General features: G+C 43.8%; 2 protein-coding genes across 6 annotated transcripts; one reads left to right on the top strand and one right to left on the bottom strand.

The window, feature by feature from the left end:
• Positions 1–179: 179 nt before the first annotated feature.
• Positions 180–19,487, top strand: LOC109631863 (serine/threonine-protein phosphatase 6 regulatory ankyrin repeat subunit A). 4 transcript variants are annotated; one of them, XM_020090892.2, is made up of 29 exons: positions 180–367; positions 8,676–8,759; positions 9,568–9,646; positions 11,074–11,144; positions 11,691–11,891; positions 11,971–12,058; positions 12,148–12,290; positions 12,475–12,582; positions 12,668–12,772; positions 13,184–13,262; positions 13,414–13,528; positions 13,713–13,795; positions 13,877–13,940; positions 14,106–14,174; positions 14,284–14,424; positions 14,533–14,644; positions 14,753–14,779; positions 15,088–15,162; positions 15,325–15,526; positions 15,673–15,760; positions 15,889–16,006; positions 16,117–16,336; positions 16,436–16,523; positions 16,607–16,690; positions 16,784–16,932; positions 17,023–17,105; positions 17,352–17,434; positions 17,576–17,667; positions 17,760–19,487. In XM_020090892.2, exons 1-29 carry the CDS (start codon positions 341–343, stop codon positions 18,056–18,058), a joined length of 3,177 nt encoding a protein of 1,058 aa, XP_019946451.2. In that variant the 5' UTR covers positions 180–340; the 3' UTR covers positions 18,059–19,487. The 4 variants fall into 4 exon arrangements, with proteins under 4 accessions (XP_019946451.2, XP_069372281.1, XP_019946450.2 ...); XM_069516180.1 differs by having other exon boundaries at positions 14,058–14,174; XM_020090891.2 differs by lacking the exon at positions 180–367 and adding an exon at positions 5,866–6,358.
• Positions 19,000–22,251, bottom strand: btd (biotinidase). 2 transcript variants are annotated; one of them, XM_020107552.2, is made up of 6 exons: positions 21,814–22,251; positions 21,547–21,696; positions 21,280–21,431; positions 20,603–20,780; positions 19,929–20,528; positions 19,000–19,861 (listed from the first exon to the last, which is right to left on the bottom strand). In XM_020107552.2, exons 1-6 carry the CDS (start codon positions 22,117–22,119, stop codon positions 19,589–19,591), a joined length of 1,659 nt encoding a protein of 552 aa, XP_019963111.2. In that variant the 5' UTR covers positions 22,120–22,251; the 3' UTR covers positions 19,000–19,588. The 2 variants fall into 2 exon arrangements, with proteins under 2 accessions (XP_019963111.2, XP_069372300.1); XM_069516199.1 differs by having other exon boundaries at positions 21,547–21,730; positions 21,814–22,061.
• Positions 22,252–22,989: the final 738 nt, after the last annotated feature.

Below are 22,989 nucleotides of genomic sequence, written 5' to 3'. Positions count from 1 at the left end.
TTAAATGATTATAAAGTGTCTTCTTAGGTTCCCAGCACAGGTCCAGTGGTTGTGTGTGGAAGAGATATTGTGGCAGTAGAATGGACTGTGAGTCCATCAGGTGTGAGCAGAGTTAGCTGGGGGTCATGGTGATGATCAGTCCATCAACTTGTCCCATGATGTGGTACACAAGGTCCGGCGCAGGAAGGAAGGAAGAGAGGGGGGGGGAGCAGCAGCAGCACCCTCCGGAGCGTGTGTCCTCACCCAGCCTCCCTCCCTCCCTCCCCGTTAGTTAGTTGGTTAGGTACAGTGACTCCAGGGCGAGTTACTCGCCGCCTCCTCCTGTCTCCACACGGGGAACATGGCTGTGTTGAAGATACAAGAGCAGGTAACCTCGTCTTTCTCTCTAACCAGCTAACATTCTCCGTCAGGTTCACCTCTCTGCTGTCACACGACCGACGTTAGTTCGCTAGTTTACCCGTAACTAGTCAAAAGACTAGTTGAGTGATAGCTTCACTTTGCCGACATTAAAAAAAAAAGTTTATATGGTGGTTTAAACCAGTTGGGTAACTTGGTTAAAATAAAAATGAAGTTTCCAGTGGCTAAGCTAATGTTTGCTATCTGACATTTGACATGTTAGCTAAGAAGCTAGCGTTAACCCCCCCCCCCCCCCCGGTAAACAGAAAACCAGTTAACGCAAAAACCGCCCGGTCCGCCGGTGGCTCACCGTAACGCTGTTGCGTTAAAGCGGCTACCTGGTGTCAGAGCAGCAGCGACGGTGTGTTGTTGGTTGTTTCTGGGGTTTTATTCTCATGTGTGTGTGGATGATACTTTGTGTTCCTGGTGGTGATGGACTGCTGAGCACAGCTGGATGGTAGCTAGCAGGGAGGCTAGCTCCTTCGCCTGTGTAGTCAGGGAACTTGAGCTCTTGTAACACAAGTATGGTTCCACTCCTTTCTTAGGTCATTTACGTGAAGTTAGGGAAGCTATCGTTTTGGATTGGGTGTTGTCGTGTTAGCTGTCGGAGGACCGGGCGGTGGTTTTCTCCGGGGTGTGCTGTGTCAGCTGTGTGTCCCGGGCTCCCTGGACGGTCTGGCCGGGGCAGCTGTGCACGGTCACCTGTTGCGGGAGACAAGAAAAGGCTGTCGGACTAAAATAGCAGGTGGGGCTGACTGTCCAGACACCGTCCACATTAAAAAGACTCCGAGCAGCTCCTCTGAACTCTGATCGACAGGCACATTAGTCTCATCAGTAAAAACAGTATCTTAAGAAAGCAGTTCGCGTCACACTGAGTTTGTGATTTGTCAGAGAGAATCCTAGGGTAATTTACTTTACAATATAATACGCAATGCATGGCCCACGGTAATATTACAGCGATTCTGCGATAATCTATATTATAACGCAATCATAAAATGAGGCATTGTGATATCTGTTTAACTGAATAATACAAAATGCCCCTAAACAGGTAAAGTGCAGCATCTCAATAATCATGGCATAAATCAATAATCCTAATCGTCAATAATTGTCTCATGAGTTCTGACCCCGTTCAGATGACATTATATATTGTATTTTTATTTTGTCTCACCCCAAAATATATATTTAAACTAGAGCCTGAATGATTTTTCTGTAGGCTGATAATATAAGACAATATGAGCTATAGTTTCGTTGTTTGTTTGCATATAAAATCTTACACTGCAGAATAAACAATGCAGAAAAAGATGTGCATTCATGTTTACACTTTTGATAGACATTGATTCAAGTTAAATGTATTTGTATTTTCTTTATATTTATTATTTACTGTTAAAACTGGAAAACACCAAGCTTTATTACATTTCTTTGTTGTAAGCCAGCTTTGCATTGCCAAGTCTTTTTGAATTCATGAAGAGACTCTTCAGTTCAGGCTGTCAACTAAAGCTGCACCGCTGCATGTGACATGGCTCACTCTCCATAATCCTCTATTACACCACACCCTCTGGATTTGGCGGTCTGTTGAAGCTGCAAAGATTTTTCTATTTCTCCCTTTGCTTGTCAATGCCTCTGCTGCCCTGCATCCGTCTATATGTCTGTCAGTTCAGCTTTTCCACCACCCCAGTATACCTGTCGGTCCTGACAGGGGGGTTAAAGATACAGTATGTGCTCATCACGCCCCTTTTTTATTTATGTAATCATATCTGGAGAAGTGATAAAGTTGGAGCCTGGGTGCCAAGCTCTATTTTCTGCTACAGCAAAATAAACACTTCAGTCTGACTGAAATACATTTTGGCTGATATATCTGTAACCCATTACACCTCATGAATACATCTCAGTCAAGCTTTATTTTTGAATATCATATTTTGCTTCTTTTCACATGGTTGTAAATGTATTACAATTTTTGTGACTGTTCATGAGAAAAGATGGTAATATAATGATAGTTTGAGGTTTGGTAAGACATTTGGCATTATATATTACACTTTACATATTAAGTGATTTATCTGTAATTAACTACAATAATAACTACAATGGCAGTAAATGTGGCTGCTGCAGCTGTTTATGCATTGTTTCAGAATAGGCATAAATGGTTTTAATAAGAATCTATTTTTTAGCTTTCTGGAGTTTGTTAAAACTTAGGTCAAAGTGGGTTCATGATTACGCCGCACTCTCGCCTGTCCAGGACTGTCCACTCTTCTGTACAGTTAACAGACGGAAGAGTGTTAGTGATACGACCCCTCCCCTCCATTGTTCTCTGTAGTGCTCGGTGACAGAGAATTGGACAAAAGGAAAGAAGTACTCGACCAGACAGGGCAAGAATGGAGACAGGAGTGTGTGCCATTTTCAGCCAGGGCTTATGTTTGTCCTCTAGAGGGTGCTGTGTTTCTTAGAAGGGAACCAGAGTGTCCTAACCAGGCTACAGTCCTGCCTGAGGAGAGGGGGGGGGGAGATACGCATTTAAAAGAACACACATAATGAAAACAGAACGTCAAGCTTACAATAGAGAGTGTGTTGTAGTTTTGTGTGGGTTAAGTTGCTCAGGGCTTTTCAGTTGTGCCCAGGGTGCATACATCAGCTGTTAATGGACAGTGTCCAAAGAGCCTTTATGTGCCCCCCTGTTTGTGTTCTTGAATTGTGTACAGTAAAAACACGGAGCACATGCTATAGGTTGCCAGTTGTGGATTTACTTGTATGCTCAATGGGCAAGTATGCCATTAGGATATATTCTCTCCAGCGAACACTTCTTGGTCATCAGACTTTACAAAGTGGATTCAAAATGTCAAATAAAGATCAGAACAAATCCCAAACAGCAGCCAAATAATTTGAACAAAATAAAACACATAGCCTGCATTGTTTGGATATGGCTATTACCCTGAGGGATAATCTACATTGTCACAGTCTGACATTTAATATCACATGTACTTAGATCACTTCAGAACCATGTGATATTAATGACTCATCAGCCTCAGTTTACTTAGCATATTTAATGGATAATGTGTTGTTTTGGTCAGACTTTGCATACCAAACATGCTAAACGATGAGAGTAAAACTGTATAACAGATCACTATCTCTTGGTCTTTAAATGTTTTGAATTCTCTGGATGTCGGCGTCTTCATTGCTGCTGTCCCTGGCACATGCACAGACCTGCACGTGCTGGCCTTTGTGTATCTGCACTGGGATTACATTACACACAGTGCATCCTGTCACAGGGTCAAAGCAGAGGTCAGTTTTGTACCTGCGTACTTTGGCTAATACATGCACTCTCACTGTCACGTTAAGGCTCTCTCCCATGAAGTGAAGCTCTAAGGCAGTGCTGTGCTTCTGTTTGTGGGTATTTGTGATGATATTGTGCCTGCATTCTCTTGTTGTTGTGGTCAGATTGGGTTCATCTTTTGTGTTTTTGCTGGGGTCACATTGCTATGCGAGCACCAGCTCTGGATTAATGAAGCAGGCATTTGACCTGTGCCTGTCTCACGAAAACACGTCCAACTCATTAAAGATTCATTTTTGCAGTTTTTGTTGTCAGTTCTATGCCCATCCTTGTTAGCTCTTGGCTTTGGTTTTGTGTCCATATTACATCTATAAAACTATATTACAGTGGCAACAAATCAGCTTTGTAAACATCTTTCGGCTGTGCTGTTCAGAATACCCCCAGTGCTAGCAAGTGGGATAGACAAAACTCTGGATGTTTATGTACTTTGCATCCCAAACATAATTTTTTATTTGTGCCTTTGATTTGATTCAAATCTCTAGCTGTGTCTCAATTGCTGCAGGAGGAGAAAGATTATAGCTGTGTTTCACATCAAGTTTATAAATGTTAAGTCCATTAGACTCAAAACTTAGGTCTGCTGGAAAACTCCATCCAAATTTTGCTCTCTCATTCGTCCTCCCTCACTCTGACTCTGTCCCTCCCTCTGAGTTAATAGGCTTGTGCGGCTTGGCAAGATTGCTCTTTTTAGGATCTGTGTTGAATATGAAGGAGACTGAGACACACACACACGCAGAGTCATGCACGTACAAACTGGTCTTGTTAGCTACCCTCGCATTCTCTGGCAAAGCCAGTTTGTTCCAGTTTCATAATGAGGAGATGGGAACTTTTGAAGCTATGCCACAGATAAACCAAAGGGGATACTAGAACTCACACACACGCATCCTGATCTGTTATCCATTGTTCTCTTGCATTTGGAAGGAAAGGGCACTTCTATTTTAGCGCCAGCTTTACAAAGATGCAGACCACTTAAATCTTATTTAGCAAATTCTAAAAACAACACAACATTGTAGTGCACATGGTTTTGTTTCCTCCATGCTGTGGGTTACAGTTTTCTTCTCAAGCTTGGCTGTTGAAAGTTACAGTGTGTAGAATTTAGTGATATCTTAGTGTTGAAGTTACATGTTGCAGCTGAACACCCCTCACCTCACCCTCTCCTTCCAAACATGAAAAAGAACTGGTGGCAGCCTTCAGTTGTCATAAAAACTTAAAAGGTGTTTAGTTTGTCCAGTCTGGACTAATGTAAAAAACATGGCAGCCTCCGTAGAGAGGGTCCCCTCAATGTAAATATAAAGTATTTTAATATAAGTGGCATTTTCTGGGGTAAAGAAAAATACAATTTGTACAATTTAGATGAAACGAACTATTGAAAACATCATGAGGATTATTCTACATTAAATTTCTGCCAATAGTTCCCTTTCACTTAAATCTTACTCATTGGACCTTTAATAGAATACACCTTGTATCGAGAGACCTTGTACAACTTAAAGTTGTCACATCATTAATTGAACGCACTGTTCAGAGGATGTGGACAATCAGAAAGTGAATGGTTGTTGTAGAAAGCCACGATTTCAATTAAGAATCAATAGAACTGCACCTTATTCTCTAATGTTAAACCACAATTTCACTTGAGTTGATAGACTTAGATAATTGATCACACATGAACTGAGCTGACTAATGGTTTGACACTATCCAGAAAGGGAACTAACTGTCCTTTGGTTTCTCTCCTTTTATTTTTTTTTCCCCTCTGCGTTTTATCTCTCCCCTTTTTATGTCTGTTTCTTTAAATATTATATTTTAGAGTGGTCACATTCCTCAGTCAGCTTTCTCCAATCAGTTGATATCCAATCCTACCATATGCCACCTCTCAGTTTTTTGTGTTGTAACCCTGTATGTACCTGCCTACAATGATAGCCCCCATCTATTTTATCTCACTCTCTCTCTCCCTCCCTCCCTCCCTTTCTCCCTTCCCCCTCCTCTACCTCTCCTTTTGAATGAGCTGGCTTCAGCACTCTGCCTGAAACGAGCAATGCATACTCACACATAGATTGAGCGATACAGCCCCTGTACGCGCTAATCACAGGGTCTGTGTGTGTGTGTGTATTCCTGGCTGCAGCAGAGCAGTGAGGATATGTCGCTTCCTGTCTGCTGCTAGGCAGCCCAAGCTCATTCTGCCGCATGCCGCTTGCTGCCACCATTACGCAGAGGAATTCCCTGCCGTCTCTGCAGCTGCTGCTGCTGACAGAGAGTGTGAGTGTGGGTTAGAGAGAGGAGGAGAGGAGACATGCAGCAGAGCGACACTGACCGATAGAGGACAGAACTGGATTTCACATTGGATTTTACATGAAGATGTACAGTGCTTGTTTTCGCCTTTGTGGGATTTCTTGCTGACCCTCGTGATCCTGAATTGTGGACGTATGTAAGAGGGAACAGTGTTTGTGTGTGTGAGTGTATGATAGTGTTGGTGTGTGTGAGTGTTTGTTCCTGATGCGGTCTGAGCGGGCTAGCCGTGTGTGTATTGTGGTGCTGGAGGAGGTGGAGGAAGATGAGCCCTCTTCTTCGCCCCCACCTCCCCGGCCCAAATCACCTCCAGAGCACAGATCCCATCATGCCTCTCGAAGGGCTGCTGCACAGGAGGACAAGGTGAGATGGGCACTGGTGCCTGGAGCTCTATTCATTTGTTCATTTGTTTGTTGAATCTTTGTTTCAGTGGAGGGTTTGTTATTTAAAGGTTTGTGTGTAAGAGACAATATTCAGTACCACTGCACTTCTCAAGCCTGTCCTGAAGTTTAAACCTTGTGTTAAACGTCCCATTGCATTAGAATACAATGCACTGCCGTCACATTTCGTCACTGCTAAATATAGCACCACTATGTCCACCAATATAGCTGTGCCATATGAGATGACTGCTGGTTTGTATAGATTATCAGCAAAGCCTAGGCCTTTGTAGTCTGCAGTGTTGGCTGTGTGAAGGGGAAGACTCCATTTGAAACATGGTAATAACACTTATCATTCTGTGAAGGCTGCTCTTTGAAGAGGACACTGAGAAGATCTGTGAGTTCTGATGACAGGGTCTGTGCTCTTAATCCTTGTCTGCCTTCTCCAATCTTTGACATAGTTTCTGTGTTTATCAGTTTAATAGGCACGAGACAGATGCCGACATGCCAGAGCCCCACTTATTTTTAGTTGAGAGAGGGATGGGGACAACAGAGAGAGCACAGGAGTAACAAGCAGGTCACATCAGAGTGAATGGCATAACTTAAATACTTACTTAACTTACTTTATTCTCTCAACCTTGGCAGTGCTTTCTGTGGAAAAGTGACCCTGCACGACAATGTTTTATCAATGACACAGACTCAGAACATCACTGGAATTACTTGTTGTATTGAAAAATAAGCTATGGCAAGTAGGACCTACCCTAAATCTGCATCATCATGTCTGTTTAAATTTTCAGAGCATTTTCAATGATTATTAAACAAAATGAATAGCACTGCTTCCAGTAAAAAATGAATACCATCCCTCAGATAAGATCATTAAAAAATGAATATTCAAACAAAGAAGCAGTTAGAAATAACTTTCAGGAAATGGTTTTTTATAGGAAGAGTAATGTCATTATCAAAGTTTGGCAGTTTAATCCCAGTCCTCCACATTCTGCATGCCGAAGCGTCCTTGGGCAAGATACTGAACCCCAAAATTGTACTGTAAAGCACTTTGAGTGGTCATCAAGACTAGAAAAGCACTATATAAATACAGATCATAAATACAGACCATTGTGAGCAAGAGACAAAGTGATTTATATTGTTGTTCACAGTAACTAGCAAGTAATTAGAAGACTTTCACGTAAAAATAACATCACTCTTGTGGTCTTTGCACACAAATATATACACAATATTGACTGTGGCTACATGTTGCTCTAGCACCAGCATCTTGGACCAAAACAAAAGTTTTGAGAGACACTCCCCATCCCTTCATGTTCTCAGGAAGCCGTTGCCTGAACAGGCTGAGGGTGTTTCGAAACTCAGTGAAAGCCCCTAAAGACATAACCAGAAGCACAGATGAATGAGGTTACCGTGTACTGGAGAGCCAAAGAAATTGTGGAAAAGAAAGAAAATTTGGCACGTCCAACCAAATGTCCTGTTTACATCTGACTCACTGGATGTAGGCCTTGCTTTCTGCTAGTATTCACTTGAAAAAAATATCATTAGAGAACGCAGTATCCAGAATTAATTGTGAGCTTAACATAGAGTTCCTTCCCATAGCCTTTAATTTGAATAGACTCCTGCCCTTCTGTTGCCCACCAATACTTCTGGAAGGTTTATGATGTCTGCTGGGCAACAAAATCCCACCCAGTATCAGGCGGCACCATGTGCTCATGGTCATGCCAACTATAAACACACACAGATGTACGTAAATAAAACTGAGGGGAGAGCTGGTATAAGAGATGTGCCCCAGTGTTGTTTTTATGTCTCATTCATCTGAAGCTTCCTTCTGGGGAGATTGATGTCTTTTTCCCAGGAACAGCCGCACCTTGTGTAACTGGTTTACATTGACCTCATTAATAGTTGTAGAAAGAGGAAATGCTTTACTTTTTAAAAAGTCATTTTTTCCCACATTGCACCTGTCTTTTACATCGCTGTTGACATTCTTATGTGACCTTGCAGAGAGCAGAGCTCCAACCCCTCACAAAAAGACTCAAACCTTAACTTAACAGTATATGTGTGTTAATGAGCTGTATGGTGCTGCTGCTACTTCCATAAACAAAATGGGGGATATACAGTCGTTTGACCTGTGGTTCTCTCCCAGCTTGGGATTATAGTGTCTCTATGTGAGACTCTCCCATTTTGAAACCTCGCAACTCTCACTGATAACACAGTTGTCAACATGGACAATTGCTGCCTTGCAAATCGAGGATGTAGAAGTGTGCATCAGCATTTCTGTCTTTCCCCCCCCATCTCTGTAGCCGTCATTGTTAAGAGCTATCTTCAACGTGGACCCAGATGAAGTTCGCTCCCTCATATTCAAGAAAGAGGATGTCAACATTCAGGCAAGTGGCACTCTTCTTGTTGATTACCCAGATTTTCTCTCAATATACATGTTTCTGCATTGATAGCAACCCTGTGGATTCTGATTTCATACACACTCACACAACATGAAGTATAAACATAACAAGGAGAGCAGCAATCAACCAGCAGGCTACAATTGATCTGGGTACCTATTGATCCATTGAGTAAGAGTGCCTTCTGGCAGCTTCTTACCTTCCCCATTTTATAAAGCTGTCAACCAGGGCAGGACACACAAACTGCTCATAACACTCTACCCTCTCGGATTTAAGGACATAACCTTTACCTGATCTCCCTCTCACATCACTTTCCCTCTCTGCCCCTCATCTCTCTGTACACGCTTCCTCAGTTTACATCCCATTGTTTTCTATTCTTTGTTTTTCTTTCTGTGGTTCCATACTGCTGGGGTCATCACACTGGATCTTCCTGTAGTCAGCAACACTGGCTTAGACCTGCTGCGATCACGTGACATTTGTTTATAGCCCCACTCTGCTGATTGCCCGCTACTTCACTGGAGGAAGGAGAGAGGTGGGGGGTGCAGTGGAAGTGATGAAGCAAAGTGAAGAATACAAGCGACCAGATGATGAACATTTTTCCCCTTGTGGCCCGAGTCTCATGTTTCTTGTGGTCTGCAATAGTGTGAAGGCTATGGATTTTGTCAGGGGCATGTGATGTAATGCTCTCATCCATTAATGATGTGTTTGAGTGTCTGTTTCAAGGCCCATGTTTGCATGAAATAGTGAAATGTTGCTGTTGTTTATTGTTTTCTTTGGTTTTGGAATCTCCTGTCAGGACAATGAGAAGCGGACGCCTCTGCACGCCGCAGCCTACCTGGGAGACGCTGAGATCATTGAGCTGCTCATCCTGTCAGGTAATCACAACAGATCAGCTCTGCTGGTTACTAATTTCACTTCCCCCTATTATAGTCTTGATTTGAGCCTGACTGATTGAAATATATATATGTTAAAAAAAACATGTTGTTATCAAATCCATATGACAATAAAATGCATAGAGACTTTATATTTTGCAGTTTAACCATAAATGTTATTATAAAAACATAAATACAACAAAATCAAACTTAAATTAAGAAAATATTTTTGTACATATAATGTTGACATCAAGTACATATTTTCTCCTTTTTTAGATCTTTTCTGTTAAAATTCATATGGCAACACTTAAACTCAGATTGTTATGTCTTTGAAAGGCTCCTATCGGCTGCAATTGTCAGCTAACTGATGAATTGGTTGGCTCAAATCATGATTCTTTTATATTTTTGCATCAAGATTATCTGAAAATAATTTTTATTTGTTTCCAATGCAAGGAAGCTTGTTCCAAGAAATACAATTATCTGAACTTTAAACTTAAATCATTAGTTTATTTATCTCATGTCAAGATGACGTGTGTGGTGTCAAACAAATCAAGAAACGATATTGTAAACAAGATAATTGTCTATTTATTTGAGTCTCAGTGCCACAGCAAATTTATGTCATGAGTGTTAGGTCATGGTCACACATACGTGAGTGTTAAGTGAATATCGCAGGTCAAAGTTCACCAAAGTTGAGCTCCATGCAAAGCCATGATGTGTTTTTGCCTCACCACAGGGAGCGAATGTTTTACTTGCTTGCTGAAACATTCTTGTATGTGTGACCAAGCCTTCCCTTTACTTGGTTACCTATCAGTTTACATTATCCTCTTTCCTTCCATGCTTTACTTAAATTCTTTAAAACCATGTCTGTTCCTCATCTCCTTCGTTCCCTCAGTAGTCTCCATGTCGTTGTGTCTGCTGGCTGCTCTCTTTTTCACACTTGGTGACATTTCTTCAGATTAATCAATCATCTGATAGGATCTGTGCCGGCTTGGCTTTCTGTGAAGTCAGCTGAGCACGTCAGGAGGTGGGGTCAACTCTTTCATGAGTAGAGTGTGTGTGTCTGTGTTCAGTGTTTCTCAATAATTTGAAGAGCTAGCAACAGGTGCAGCTTCAGGGCTATTTTAACCCCTTAAGCTGTGCAAAGAGGATCATGGGAATTGTATATAGTCCAGGCACTATTGGCTCATGAAACCCTCGTCCCATTAGTAATGTTGTAATAAGCTTTTCAAACTTAGTTTGTTGTTTTAACTCTTCACACTCTCATTTAAGAATTAATGATAAGACAGTTTTTCTACATTTTTGCATATTTGCCACTATTGACATTTTCTCTGATATCCCCTCTCTCTCTCTCTCTCTCTCTCTCTCTCTCTGTGTTTCTCTTTCACTTTCTCTCTCTCATGCACACACACACTTTTCTTCACTCACCCAAGGAGCTCGAGTCAACGCCAAAGATAACAAGTGGTTGACTCCTCTTCACAGAGCTGTCGCCTCTTGTAGTGAGGTAACACATTACACAAACACACACACACACACACACACACACACACACACACAGTAATGTGTACTCTGGTGACTCCCTTCAGTCCTGCAACACTGTTTTCTGTCCCAAATAATAAAAAGAGTCTGATGATTTTTTTAGCTCTCCACACCTTAGACCAATCCTTGTAAATGTACTACATCTAATGTTAGCACTGCTTGCACACACACCAAGGGAAAATGATTGTGGCTGTGATAGATTTCACAGATTTATACAATCCGGCTTTAAAGCACCAAAATGACATAACTAATGTGTTGGTGTTTGATAAGTAAATGGCTTTACCTATTCTGCCTGGTCATAGGCACTGTGCCTATACTAACACAGCCCCTTTATTCCTTTTCTTCTCAGAGCTATTGTTGTCATGAATCCCCCCTAAGAATAGCAAGGACTTTTATAACCTCCCACACACGCACACACACTTGCCTTCACTTTGCTATAACAGTGAGGCATATTAGAAAATAAACCCTCTGTCTGCACACTCTGTCTGACCCATTCTCCCTCATCATCCAGGATGCAGTGACGGTCTTGCTGAAGCACAGTGCGGACGTTAATGCTCGGGACAAGAACTGGCAGACACCACTCCACGTAGCAGCTAGCAACAAGGCAGTGCGCTGTGCCGAGGCTTTGGTCCCTCTGCTAAGCAATGTGAATGTGTCAGACCGGGCAGGACGTACTGCCCTGCATCACGCTGCCTTCAGTGGACATGTAGAGGTTTGTCTCTTTTTCTTATGTACCCACATGCACAGTAAAACGTACATCGGCGCCTATTTTATTTGCTTTTGTGTTTTAGATGGTGAAGCTTCTGCTGTCTAGAGGAGCAAACATTAATGCTTTTGACAAGAAGGACAGGAGAGCCATCCACTGGGCAGCCTTCATGGGTAAGACAGCACTAATGCTGTGTATATATGACTGGAATGCACTGCATTGTCTCAACTTGAGTCATCTTGTTCTCTCTCCCATGTTTCAGGTCACCTGGAGGTGGTGAAGTTATTGGTGGCCAGCGGCGCTGAGGTTGACTGTAAGGACAAGAAGGCCTACACACCTCTCCACGCAGCTGCCTCCAGTGGCATGAGCAGCACTGTGCACTACCTGCTGAGCCTCGGTGTCCATGTTAGTAGACATGCACTTGCAATCTTAATATGTAAAATATCTGCCCTGTCCCATGAAAGTTTTAATTGTCAACATACAAGATATTTTATTGTTATTATTTTAGTAGTGACATAATATTGTTAGGTCAATAGATTGAAAGAATCCAGTTACTGAAAAAACATAAACACAGATTTTCTTTGTGCAGGTAAACGAGGTGAATGCCTACGGCAACACACCGCTCCATTTGGCCTGTTACAATAGACAGGAAGTGGTGGTCAGCGAGCTCATCGAGACAGGGGCCAATGTCAACCAGGTGTGTGCATGTCTCACTGTGTGAGAGAGTATGTCTTTCGTCAACGTATTTATGTTAAATTGTGTTATTTTGTATTTTTCTTCAGGTGAATGAGAGGGGCTTCTCTGCTCTCCACTTTGCCTCTTCCTCACGTCAGGGGGCACCATGCCAGGAGCTGCTGTTAGCCCATGGAGCTCACATCAACATGCGGGTGTGTCCATATGCAGATAAACATTTTCACAAACACTGAAACACTAATTTAGCTGTGAAACTGTAGCCAGTGTCTTCCGCTCTCACCAGTGTCTAGGCATCTAGCAGCAAGATGAAACCATAGTGTTGTTAACACTTGGGTAGCAGTGATGGAAACTGATATTAGGTCTCTACAGCCTCAAGATGCAAGGACATATGGAAGATGGAGGGGGGGGTCGTGGCTCCCCGAGGCTGCAAGCTGCTCAGGGAAAATGTCTCTGTGTGGTTGACAAGGGGTTTGAAATCGTTTTTGTTCGTTCACAGCTTTTTTCAGTGCTGAGTCAGCTGCCCACACTGCTGTGTACTGCAACATTGATATTTAGGCTTAATTCAGAAAATCATAAACATCTTCTATATCCCTCAATCTGTCCAGAGTAAGGATGGAAAGACTCCTCTCCACATGGCAGCTACACATGGAAGGTTCCCCTGTTCTCAGGTCCTCATTCAAAATGGTGAGAGCCCCTACACAGTGTCTGTTTCCTGCCTGAATTCAAATTGGTTTGCATGTCTATGAATGTAGTACTTCTTTTTATTGTCGTTGCTGATTTTCTTGTGTTGTTTTGATGGAAATACACAAATACCTTTTTATTTACATGCATGCAGGAGCTGAGATTGATTGCGAGGACAAAAGCAGGAACACTGCCCTTCACATCGCTGCCCGCTACGGCCATGAGCTCATCATCACTGCTCTCGTCAAACACGGAGCCAGCACTGCCAAGTTAGTGACATTGACATCTGCCCAACTGAATTAAATCTATGTTTTGGTAATAAGCACAAAGAGAGATGGTTACACATTATTTCAACCTTTGTTTTCTTGCTGCCACTAGAAATTCCCCTTCACCCCCACAACGTATCCCCCACATCTTGTAATGACTTGTCTTCTGTGCCTTCTACCTTTTCAGTAGAGGCATTCATGGGATGTTCCCTCTACACCTGGCAGCTCTCAGCGGCTTCTCAGATTGCTGCAGGAAGTTGCTGTCCTCAGGTACATTGATGCTGACACCACCCCTGTCACTGCAATCACCTTGTTGGCACCAAAATTAATACAGATTGCATATTTGTGCAGGGTTTGACATAGACACCCCTGATGACTTTGGAAGGACCTGTCTTCATGCTGCTGCGGCTGGAGGGTGAGGCATCATACTCTCTTACTGCCGCACTATTGTTTACCATCTGGTTGTCTTTTTTATGTGTTGTTTTGTTCCTTATTTACACTGTCATTGTGCTTGTGCACTTGATTATGATAGATTGATATATGAACGAAACATCAGTGTTAAAGATGTTTCTTCATCCAGGAACCTGGAGTGTGTGAACCTGCTGTTAAACATCGGAGCTGACTTTAACAGGAAAGACAACTTTGGAAGGTGAGACAAGCATTAATTTAGACTTTAAGTTGTGGTAAACTTTTGAGAACACTTAAGCGAGTTGAGAGAGAATATAAAGTCATTACTGGCGTTTCTCTTACCATCCTAGGACTCCATTACACTATGCATCAGCCAACTGTAATTACCAGTGTGTGTTCGCCTTGGTGGGCTCCGGGGCAAGCATCAATGAGCTGGACCAGAGAGGCTGTTGCCCCCTGCACTACGCTGCTGCTGCTGACACTGACGGAAAGTAAGCTCTTCTCTGTGTTTCACTGATTTACAGTTCAGCATCAAAGAGTCCTGTGTCAGATGAAGATTGAAAACAAATGAAGATTCTCCTCTGTTTTTTCTTTGTCAGGTGTGTGGAATACCTGTTGAGGAATGATGCCGATCCAGCAGTGAGAGACAAACAGGGTTACAGTGCTGTGCATTATGCCTCAGCATATGGTCGCACACTCTGTCTGGAACTGGTGCGTACAGCTACCATGCTGAGTGAAACTGCACTGGAACTGTAGAGAAAACCACTGAGAAGCACATTTGTCCAATTATCCTAAACAGTCTCTGTCTGTTTCTTTCAGATGGCAAGTGAGACGCCGCTTGATGTGGTAAGAAAGACATTTGAATCATCCACCATTACACAATGAGCCCCTACAATGATTCTTTGAGTAGCTCCCTCTGCTGGACAAACTGATAAACCTCCTCTGTCTTGTTATTGGTTGATAATGTTTGACAGCTCAAGGTTGTTTGCATCTTTTTCTAAACTTCTCATAACACGTCTACAAAGTCTGCTGTGCAGCTGCATCATTTTGTCTCAGTATATTTACAGCACATGGAGTTGTGTGACCATGGTTTAATATGTGTACAAAGATGTATCTTAAATGATAATATGTGAAGCATTTCTCATCTCTTTCAGTTAATGGACACATCAGGAACAGACATTCTAAGTGACTTGGAGAGCCAGGCCCCTGTCAGTCCACTGCATCTGGCGGTCAGTTTGTGTCTCTCACTCTGCCCTGTTGACCATCTGATACATTTTTTACTAAGTGTGTGGGTGTGTGTGTGTGTGTGAGCGTGTGTGTGTGTGTGTGTGTGTGTGTGTGTGTGTGTGTGTGTGTGTGTGTGTTCCTATGCTTGTCTTTCATTCATCCAGGCTTACCATGGACACTGTGGAGCATTAGAGGTCCTCCTGTCATCCCTGCTGGACGTGGACGTTCGCAGCCCAGAGGGCCGCACCCCCCTCAGCCTGGCCTGCTCCAGTGGTCATCAGGAGTGTGTCTCCCTGCTGCTGCATCACGGAGCCTCACCCATGACCCATGACTACACACACAAAAAGACAGCCATACATGCTGCAGGTATACAAACAAACATGTATATACACACACAGACACTAACTGGGCAGATGAAGCACATCCACATCACATGAATGAAACATTTAAAACATGTTATTGCTGTAGAGCAATAAGTTTCACCCCGGAATGTTTGTGTGTGTCTGCTGTAGCTATGAATGGCCACCCAGAGTGCCTTCGCCTGCTCATGAGCAACAATGACCAACACATTAATGTGGACTTACGAGACATCAACGGACAGTGAGTGTTTATGTGTGTACATAGACAAAATGGTTTTGATTTGAGGCTTTCAGTGCTTAATTATGCTATTATTTTGCTAATTAGCCTAACTAGTAATAATAAACAACTGTTTAATGTCATATTTACAGGACTCCTCTGATGTTGGCTGTGCTGAATGGACACACAGAGTGTGTGTACGCTCTGCTTAGTCAAGGAGCCAGTGTAGAGAATCAGGACCGCTGGGGGAGGACGGCACTACACAGAGGGGTGCGACAGACACACAGACACACTGACATTATATCTTTTTAAAAATGTTTTTATCATAATATATAGTTATTTATAATTTCTTATGTTTTCCGCTTTTAATTGTCGCACAGGCAGTGACAGGTCAGGAGGAGTGTGTGGAGGCTCTCCTCCAGCGGGGGGCCAGTGTTTGTGTGAAGGACATCCGGGGCCGCTCACCTCTTCACCTGGCATCCGCCTGTGGCCGTGTTGGTGCCCTTGGTGCCCTGATGCAGGCCACCACCACCCCACACACTGACACACACCTCACTGACAACCAGGGCTACACACCACTGCACTGGGCCTGTTATAACGGTACTTCTTGAGATACCCGTTAACATTTATGTTCTGTATGAGGTCACAGTATTTACATCTGATTCACCCTCACAACCTATCATCTCTCTGTCTCACCAGGATATGATGCGTGTGTGGAGGTGTTGTTGGACCAGGAGGTGTTCAGGCAGATCAACAGCAACTCATTCAGTCCACTACACTGTGCTGTGTAAGACAACATCTGCACCCTTTTATTTAAATGTCATGGACACTGGTGTGGGAGTGTGTGACGATGTGTGTTGTGTGTTTCAGGATGAGCGACAACGATGGAGTGGCTGAGATGTTAATTGACTCCCTGGGCGCAGCTATCGTCAACACTACTGACTCTAAGGGCAGGTAAGAGATGTGAATGACGTCATGTTTCTATAAACAGGGTGAACTCAAGCTCTGATGCTTTAATGTGACCCGTGTGTGTTTGTGTTGATGCAGGACCCCTCTTCACGCTGCAGCTTATTCCGACCACGTGGAGTGTGTTTCTCTTCTTCTGAGCCATGGTGCTCAAGCAAACGTAGTCGACACAAACATGCGCAGCACACCGCTCATGATGGCAGCTCTGAACGGACAGACCAACGCTGTGGGTCAGTACATACTTACTCACTAACACATAGACGTTTTGTTTGCCTTTGATTTCAAAATCTCTGATGTGAAACCATCTCCTTGTGCTACAGAGGTGTTGGTGAGCAGCGCTAAAGCAGACATGGCTCTGCAGGATACAGACAGAAACACAGCATTACATCTGGCCTGCAGCAAGGTAACAAGGATATCTGAGCTTGTCAATGTCACAACATGTCAAATTAAAAAACAGATTTGTCCCACGTGTTGGTTGTGATAAAAGAAGTAACGAATCAAAGACTTTCAACATAATGTGGACAACTCAGAGTGGATTTTTTTCTTCCTTATCTGTGAGCAGCATTTATTTTATAGATCTGAAAGTGGTTATAATTTGACAATTGTACTTTCATTTATTGCAAGACATGATCATTTGTCATCCTCTCAGGGTCATGAGACGAGTGCCTTGTTGATTATGGAGAAAATCAGTGACAGGAACCTCATCAACTGCACCAATGCTGCTCTCCAGACGTATGTATACTCCCCGAATGCAGCAGATTAATTTACTAAATTCCTACCTGGGCGATCTGATCATAAGCAAACAACTCTGATGAGTTCCTGCTCGACCAATCACGATTAGTTCACACAATATGTCTGTCTGTGGCCCTGCAGGCCGCTGCATGTAGCAGCAAGGAAGGGTCTGACGGTGGTGGTCCAGGAGCTGCTGGGGAAAGGAGCCAGTGTGTTAGCGGTGGACGAGAATGGTCAGCTTTCATGTCACTGTTTCAATACATTCACAGTTCACACATGTAGTTCTGGAGTGAAACTCAAACTTCCTTCCTCCTCTCATTCGTAGGTTACACTCCAGCTTTGGCCTGCGCTCCCAACCGTGATGTAGCCGACTGCCTGGCCCTCATCCTCAACTCCATGATGCCCACCTCCCCCATTGTCACCATAGCCGCTTTACCTGCACTTTCTCTCGCTCAAACGGTCGTCAACCACAATTCCACCTCCAACCACATCTCCAAAGGCGTGGCCTTCGATGCCCTGCCCCCTCTGAGGCCCAACCATGCCTCCTACTGCAGGCCAGAGCGCCCGCTGTCCACTGTGTCTGCAGACGATGAAATGAATGACTCGGATTCAGAGACATACTGAGAACTATTGGACAGAGCCTCGCGGTTCTGACAGGCTAAGCAGACACTCAGGAGCCTTAATAGTTCACTGAAAAGGGACAGAGAGGGAGATAAAGGAGGATAGTTTTTATAGGTAAACCTCTTCAATAATAATCATTTCTGTGTATCAGATGTTTGTTTTCATTAAGGTGGAAATAATGTACTAAAATATAGAATAAGGTAAAAACAAAATGCATTTCTCTCAGACAGGCTCACTGCATGGTCAGTAATATGGCCAGTGTCTTTTTAAAATTTAAAGCAATGTAATTTTCTTTTTAAATGCTGATACTTCCTCGAATGGTTTTAAGTCTTTTCACAGTTTTTCCTTCTACAATCACCAGAGGAGCGAGAACTGGAGAGGACAGATTTTGTCTCAAGAAATAAACAAACGGACAATCTTATGGGACCAGGAGATGGATGAACTGTTTTCTCTTGTGTGCTTCTGAGTTTTATTCTTCTCAGAGCGTTTGCGGCAGCCGCCGAAGACTCTAACTACCGCGCATTGCTGCGTAACTGATGTCGAACCACTTCTTGATTCCGAGGAGAGGAAGTCGCTATTGAATCCTATGAAAAATATGAATTTATTCCGAGCGGGGGCCGAATCCTCGAGGAGGTGTTTCTGACAGCAGGTGGATGTAAGAATCCGGATTGACGGTGCAATTGAGTGACCCGAGGAACTTTTAACCTGCTATGCTGTAAACTACTTAATGTCTGTGTACTGTACTGGAGACAGGAGAAAGTGGCTGACACTGTGCATAATGTGTGTATAAGAGATGTGTGCGTGTGTGTGTGTATGTGTGTGTGTGTGTGTGTGTGTGTGTGTGTGTGTGTGTGAGACAGAAATGAATAAAAACTGCCAAGAACCTTTCAGGCAGAGGATGAACTACCTGGTGCAATGTTTATAAAGATTAAGTAACAAAGGAATAAAGATATTTGTTTTTGATTTATTGCAGTTTGTACAAAAGTGTAGCAGCTGAGTTGTCAGTATTATTGATGAAGAATCAATTTTGAAGTGAATTTCGTCCCCTCCACCAAGGATTTGTTCATTTGTTGATCTGTTTGTAAAAAAGATTACGTAAAAATTACTGAACATATTATCACAAAATTTGTGGAAGAATTTGATATGAGTTGGGGTTTTCTATCACTATCACATCATTTTGAGATAGGGCGTTTTTGTTTTTAATTCAAAGATCTTGCTGAAAAATATCAAACATATTTATGGAACTGGTAGACTCTTGGGCCTTGCAGAGGGATCCTCCACTGGGTGCTGTTCTGGTTAAAATTTTTTTCCCTTTTTTGTTTAAAAATGTAACTTCCCTCTTTAATTTCCTGCAGCTCGAGCTGACCTGAAATGTCTTGATCTGTCCAACTATCTGTCTAAAACTAAAATATATTCTATTTACATTCATGTCCAACTCTCACATTGGAGAAGCAAAGGACAGATCATCTTTAAATGCTTAAAAATGACAAAACAATATTTTTTTGTCCACCAACTAAGTCCTGCAGCTCTGGTTCATTTGTTGTCCCGGTGGTACATTCGTCCGTACAGACAGGCAGTGACAAGGCCGCCCGTCATGTTTGAATGTTTCATGGTCACTCTGCCGTCTGCTGTCTTCTCCAGGAGCTCCGGCTGCTCCAGAACGTAACGACTCGCCAATATTGATGGGTACACATATCTGGTCCCAAACATCGCCTCCAACAGGAAGTCCATTTTAGTCTCTGCCTCTTCCACTTCCTGTCCGCAGGTGCTGGACTCCAACCCTGCACAGCGCACCAACGCACACACCTGTAGACAGAAGGTACAAATGTGACAAGTGTCTCCTAAATCAAATCTAAAATCTTCTTACACATACCTGCAGAGCGTAGCGTCCATTTACAGTGTGTGTGCCAGCAAATGCCCCCAATGCATAGAGCTCTTTACTGTGGCCCTGTTGTGACTGCCGGTACTGCAGGTGACAGCAGACAGTGCCGTGACACACGTCAAGTTGGCCCTCTGTCTCATTCAGGAGGACAAATGTAAACGGATCATACATCATGGATGAGGTGAAGGTGACAGAGGAGGGGGAGACAGCAGAGGTGGCCTCAGGATAAAGGGAATCAAGACAGCTTTCTTGGTGACAGTATCCTGAGTCTGTATCTGTAGATGATGTGGACTTTTTCCTGACTGTACCCTCCTCTGACGTCACTCTGTGACCCTCACCCAGTGGCTCCAAGACCGGCACCCTGGCCACCAGCAGCCTGCCCTCCTCTGGATCTCCTCTCTGTGCGTGGTGGTAGGTGGCAGAAAAAGGCGTGTAGATACCGCTTCCTGTCATTATTAGATGGTTGTTGCGGATGTTGGACGCCAGCAGGGTGACGTTGGCACCCAGGCTGAATGCCTGCTGGAACTGGATCGTGTCCAACAGGGGGAGCTGGTTCATCCAAGCTGTGGGGAAGATCAACTGACGCACACCCTGCAAGAGAGGTTGAGATTAAGAGGAACTAAAACACCAAACACAAGCAAAATGTGAGAGTATCATTGTTCTACCCTCTCCACCAGGGTGATTATGGGTTCATGGAACAGGATGTCAAAGCAGGTGAGGAGGCCGAACGTCCCGGCGAAAGGTGTTTCAAATGTTATGATCTCAGGCTGCGGTGGTGTGTCAAAGGCATTCTCAAAGTAGAGGTTTTGTTTATGGTAGCGTGCCACCAGATGCCCATCAGACCTGTATAAAACAATATACTATCAACTGTGTGTATTTGTGCATGCAGCTTAATTACTTCTATAAAGCAACACTATGTGATTTTTCCCCCCTAAAAGAGCATCTTCAAAATCAGTTTGGCAACTTTGGGAATAAGGAGAAAATTGATGCTTGGAAATTGAATTGCTTAACTGCTAGAATCGGGTTCAGCAAGTTCAAGAATAATGCTAAACTGTAGATCGGTTAAAAAGTTTGAGAATTTATGAAAAAAACAGCGAATCTCAAATATTCAGGGAAGAAATGTTTTAAATATGAAGAAGTTTTGTGTGTTTGTTACAGCAACAGATCAAGAAGCTGGGGGATCCGTGGAATATCCACTGGACTGGTTGTGTTTACGTTAAGTGAGTCAACACATTGATGAGCTTTACATGAAAACCACAAAGAGAATGTATATCTAAGTGGAGGTAGAGGGCGCTGTTGCTTAGCAAAAGTGACATAGTGTTGCTTTAAGGTTCCACTGCACCTGAAAACCACATTTGTGTTGAACTGCCAGTGTCCATCAGGCGGACAGGGGGAGGAAGGGCTGGTCGTCAGGGGGCAAGGCTGCAGGTCAGCCATGTTGGCCACCAGGTAGAGGTTGTATCGACGTGCCATACAGCTCAGCGCCTGCAGAATCTACGAAACAGCAGCACAGAGGTGAAGAGTGAAGGCTTTGGGCAGACCTCATCACAACAGGTAAAAATGCCCAAATTCCTGTTTAATGACTAATATTCAAGTTAAGATTCTGCACCTCAGTGTTGTTGTGTCTGCCCGGCTCTGTGCAGGGATTCCAGTTCTCCTGCTGGGGGTCAGGAATGGTTTCCAGGTAACCAGAGATGGACGATCGGCTGAAGTTGAAACCCTGAAGACCGTCCTCTGGAAACACCAGGATCTGGGCTCCCTGACCAATGGAAGATGAGACGAAATTCATCAGTCTGTTAGAAACAACAACCCCACTTTGTTATCTGCTCATACAGCAGATCTAAGTACAGTATGATTACTGTGTGTGTGTCGGTACCAGCTGGGCTGCTCTCTCACTCTGCTCCTCGTAGATCTCCAGGTTCTTCAGCACATGTCTCAGAGCTTCGGGTCGGGACAGTGGAACCCGAGGCTCCGGGTTCAGGACCGGGTGATGCTCATACACGGCGGCGACGTACGAGGATCCAGGAGCGGACTCGGTCTGACCAGCAGCCGACGTCAAAACGAGAAAACAAAGCGCGACTGACAAATACATGGCTGCTCCCACGAGACGATGGTGGAACACAGACTGAGCAGTTACATCACAGAGAAATGTCAGGTCAAAGTACCCAGAGTCAGCTGACATGTCTGGTGAAAGCGATAAGAAGCTGTAAAACACAACCTAACGCAGCAGTCTATGTACATACATTAATCAATGTAAACAAAACCCTTATTTTGAAATTACAGGACAGGAAACCTTAAGCGAGTGACCCGGAAGCACTTAGGGTATCCTTTAGCATTAGCATTTGAGAGTAGCACAATGTCAACAGCACCGGAGGCTCCGACGGAAGGAGCCGCTGTCCACGCGTCTCACTCCGGCCTGATGCACAGGAGCTGCTGGGGCTGCCGGCTCATCTCCGGAGGTGGTTTGATCCTGGCCGGAGGTTATGTGTTCATGGCGGCCCGGAACATGATGCGACGAGGCGGCCCCCCCTCCATTGGCGCAGTGATGCAGATCACCTTCGCTGCAAGTGAGTGGAAGAAGCCTGTCACAGTGGATCTCTGTTCATTTAGGTGAAACTTCACTGACACAGATTTGTGTCTCAGGTTTGGCTGCGTGGGGCATCGTTATCATCGCTGACCCGACTGCAAAAAACACAGAGAAGGACGCGAGGACGCAGAGCACTTAAAGAAAAGTATTCACATGGCTCCAACAGAGACTGACAAGGACCACCATGTGGCACCTAGACAAATAAGACACTGCTTCCCGGAACTATGCAGATAAGTGTGGTCTGATTTTTGTTCCCGAGAGCATCCAGCAGGTTTGGAGTTTATCAGCTGCTTAAATTAAAAGGGGAAGATGCCATGTATTTGATTACAATGTTGTGTTTGTCATCATTGAAATGTTTTGCACATGACTCATGAATGTTTGGCAGCTGAGCACCAGTTTCCACATCCTGCAGTTTGGTTTGATGCCACTGATGGTCGCTCTGTTCCATTTAAAGGTCCAGTGTGT

The sequence above is a fragment of the Paralichthys olivaceus genome, chromosome 20 (assembly GCF_024713975.1).
Source record: "Paralichthys olivaceus isolate ysfri-2021 chromosome 20, ASM2471397v2, whole genome shotgun sequence".
In the NCBI taxonomy this organism is placed as follows: domain Eukaryota; kingdom Metazoa; phylum Chordata; class Actinopteri; order Pleuronectiformes; family Paralichthyidae; genus Paralichthys; species Paralichthys olivaceus.
The sequence above is the reverse complement of the archived record's forward strand: the minus strand, read 5'-3'. Positions and strand labels throughout refer to the sequence as shown.

Bases quoted from the DNA above. Each gene is read 5' to 3' on its own strand.
- LOC109631863 (XM_020090890.2), top strand. From the start codon at position 6,203: ATGCGGTCTGAGCGGGCTAGCCGTGTGTGTATTGTGGTGCTGGAGGAG. The intron at 6,359-8,675 runs GTGAGATGGGCA...CCATCTCTGTAG, and splicing joins CTGCTGCACAGGAGGACAAG to CCGTCATTGTTAAGAGCTAT. The intron at 17,435-17,575 runs GTATGTATACTC...GTGGCCCTGCAG, and splicing joins ACCAATGCTGCTCTCCAGAC to GCCGCTGCATGTAGCAGCAA.
- btd (XM_020107552.2), bottom strand. From the start codon at position 22,119: ATGTCAGCTGACTCTGGGTACTTTGACCTGACATTTCTCTGTGATGTA. The intron at 20,781-21,279 runs GTGCAGTGGAAC...TGTTTTATACAG, and splicing joins AACACAAATGTGGTTTTCAG to GTCTGATGGGCATCTGGTGG. The intron at 20,529-20,602 runs GTAGAACAATGA...CCTCTCTTGCAG, and splicing joins TAATCACCCTGGTGGAGAGG to GGTGTGCGTCAGTTGATCTT.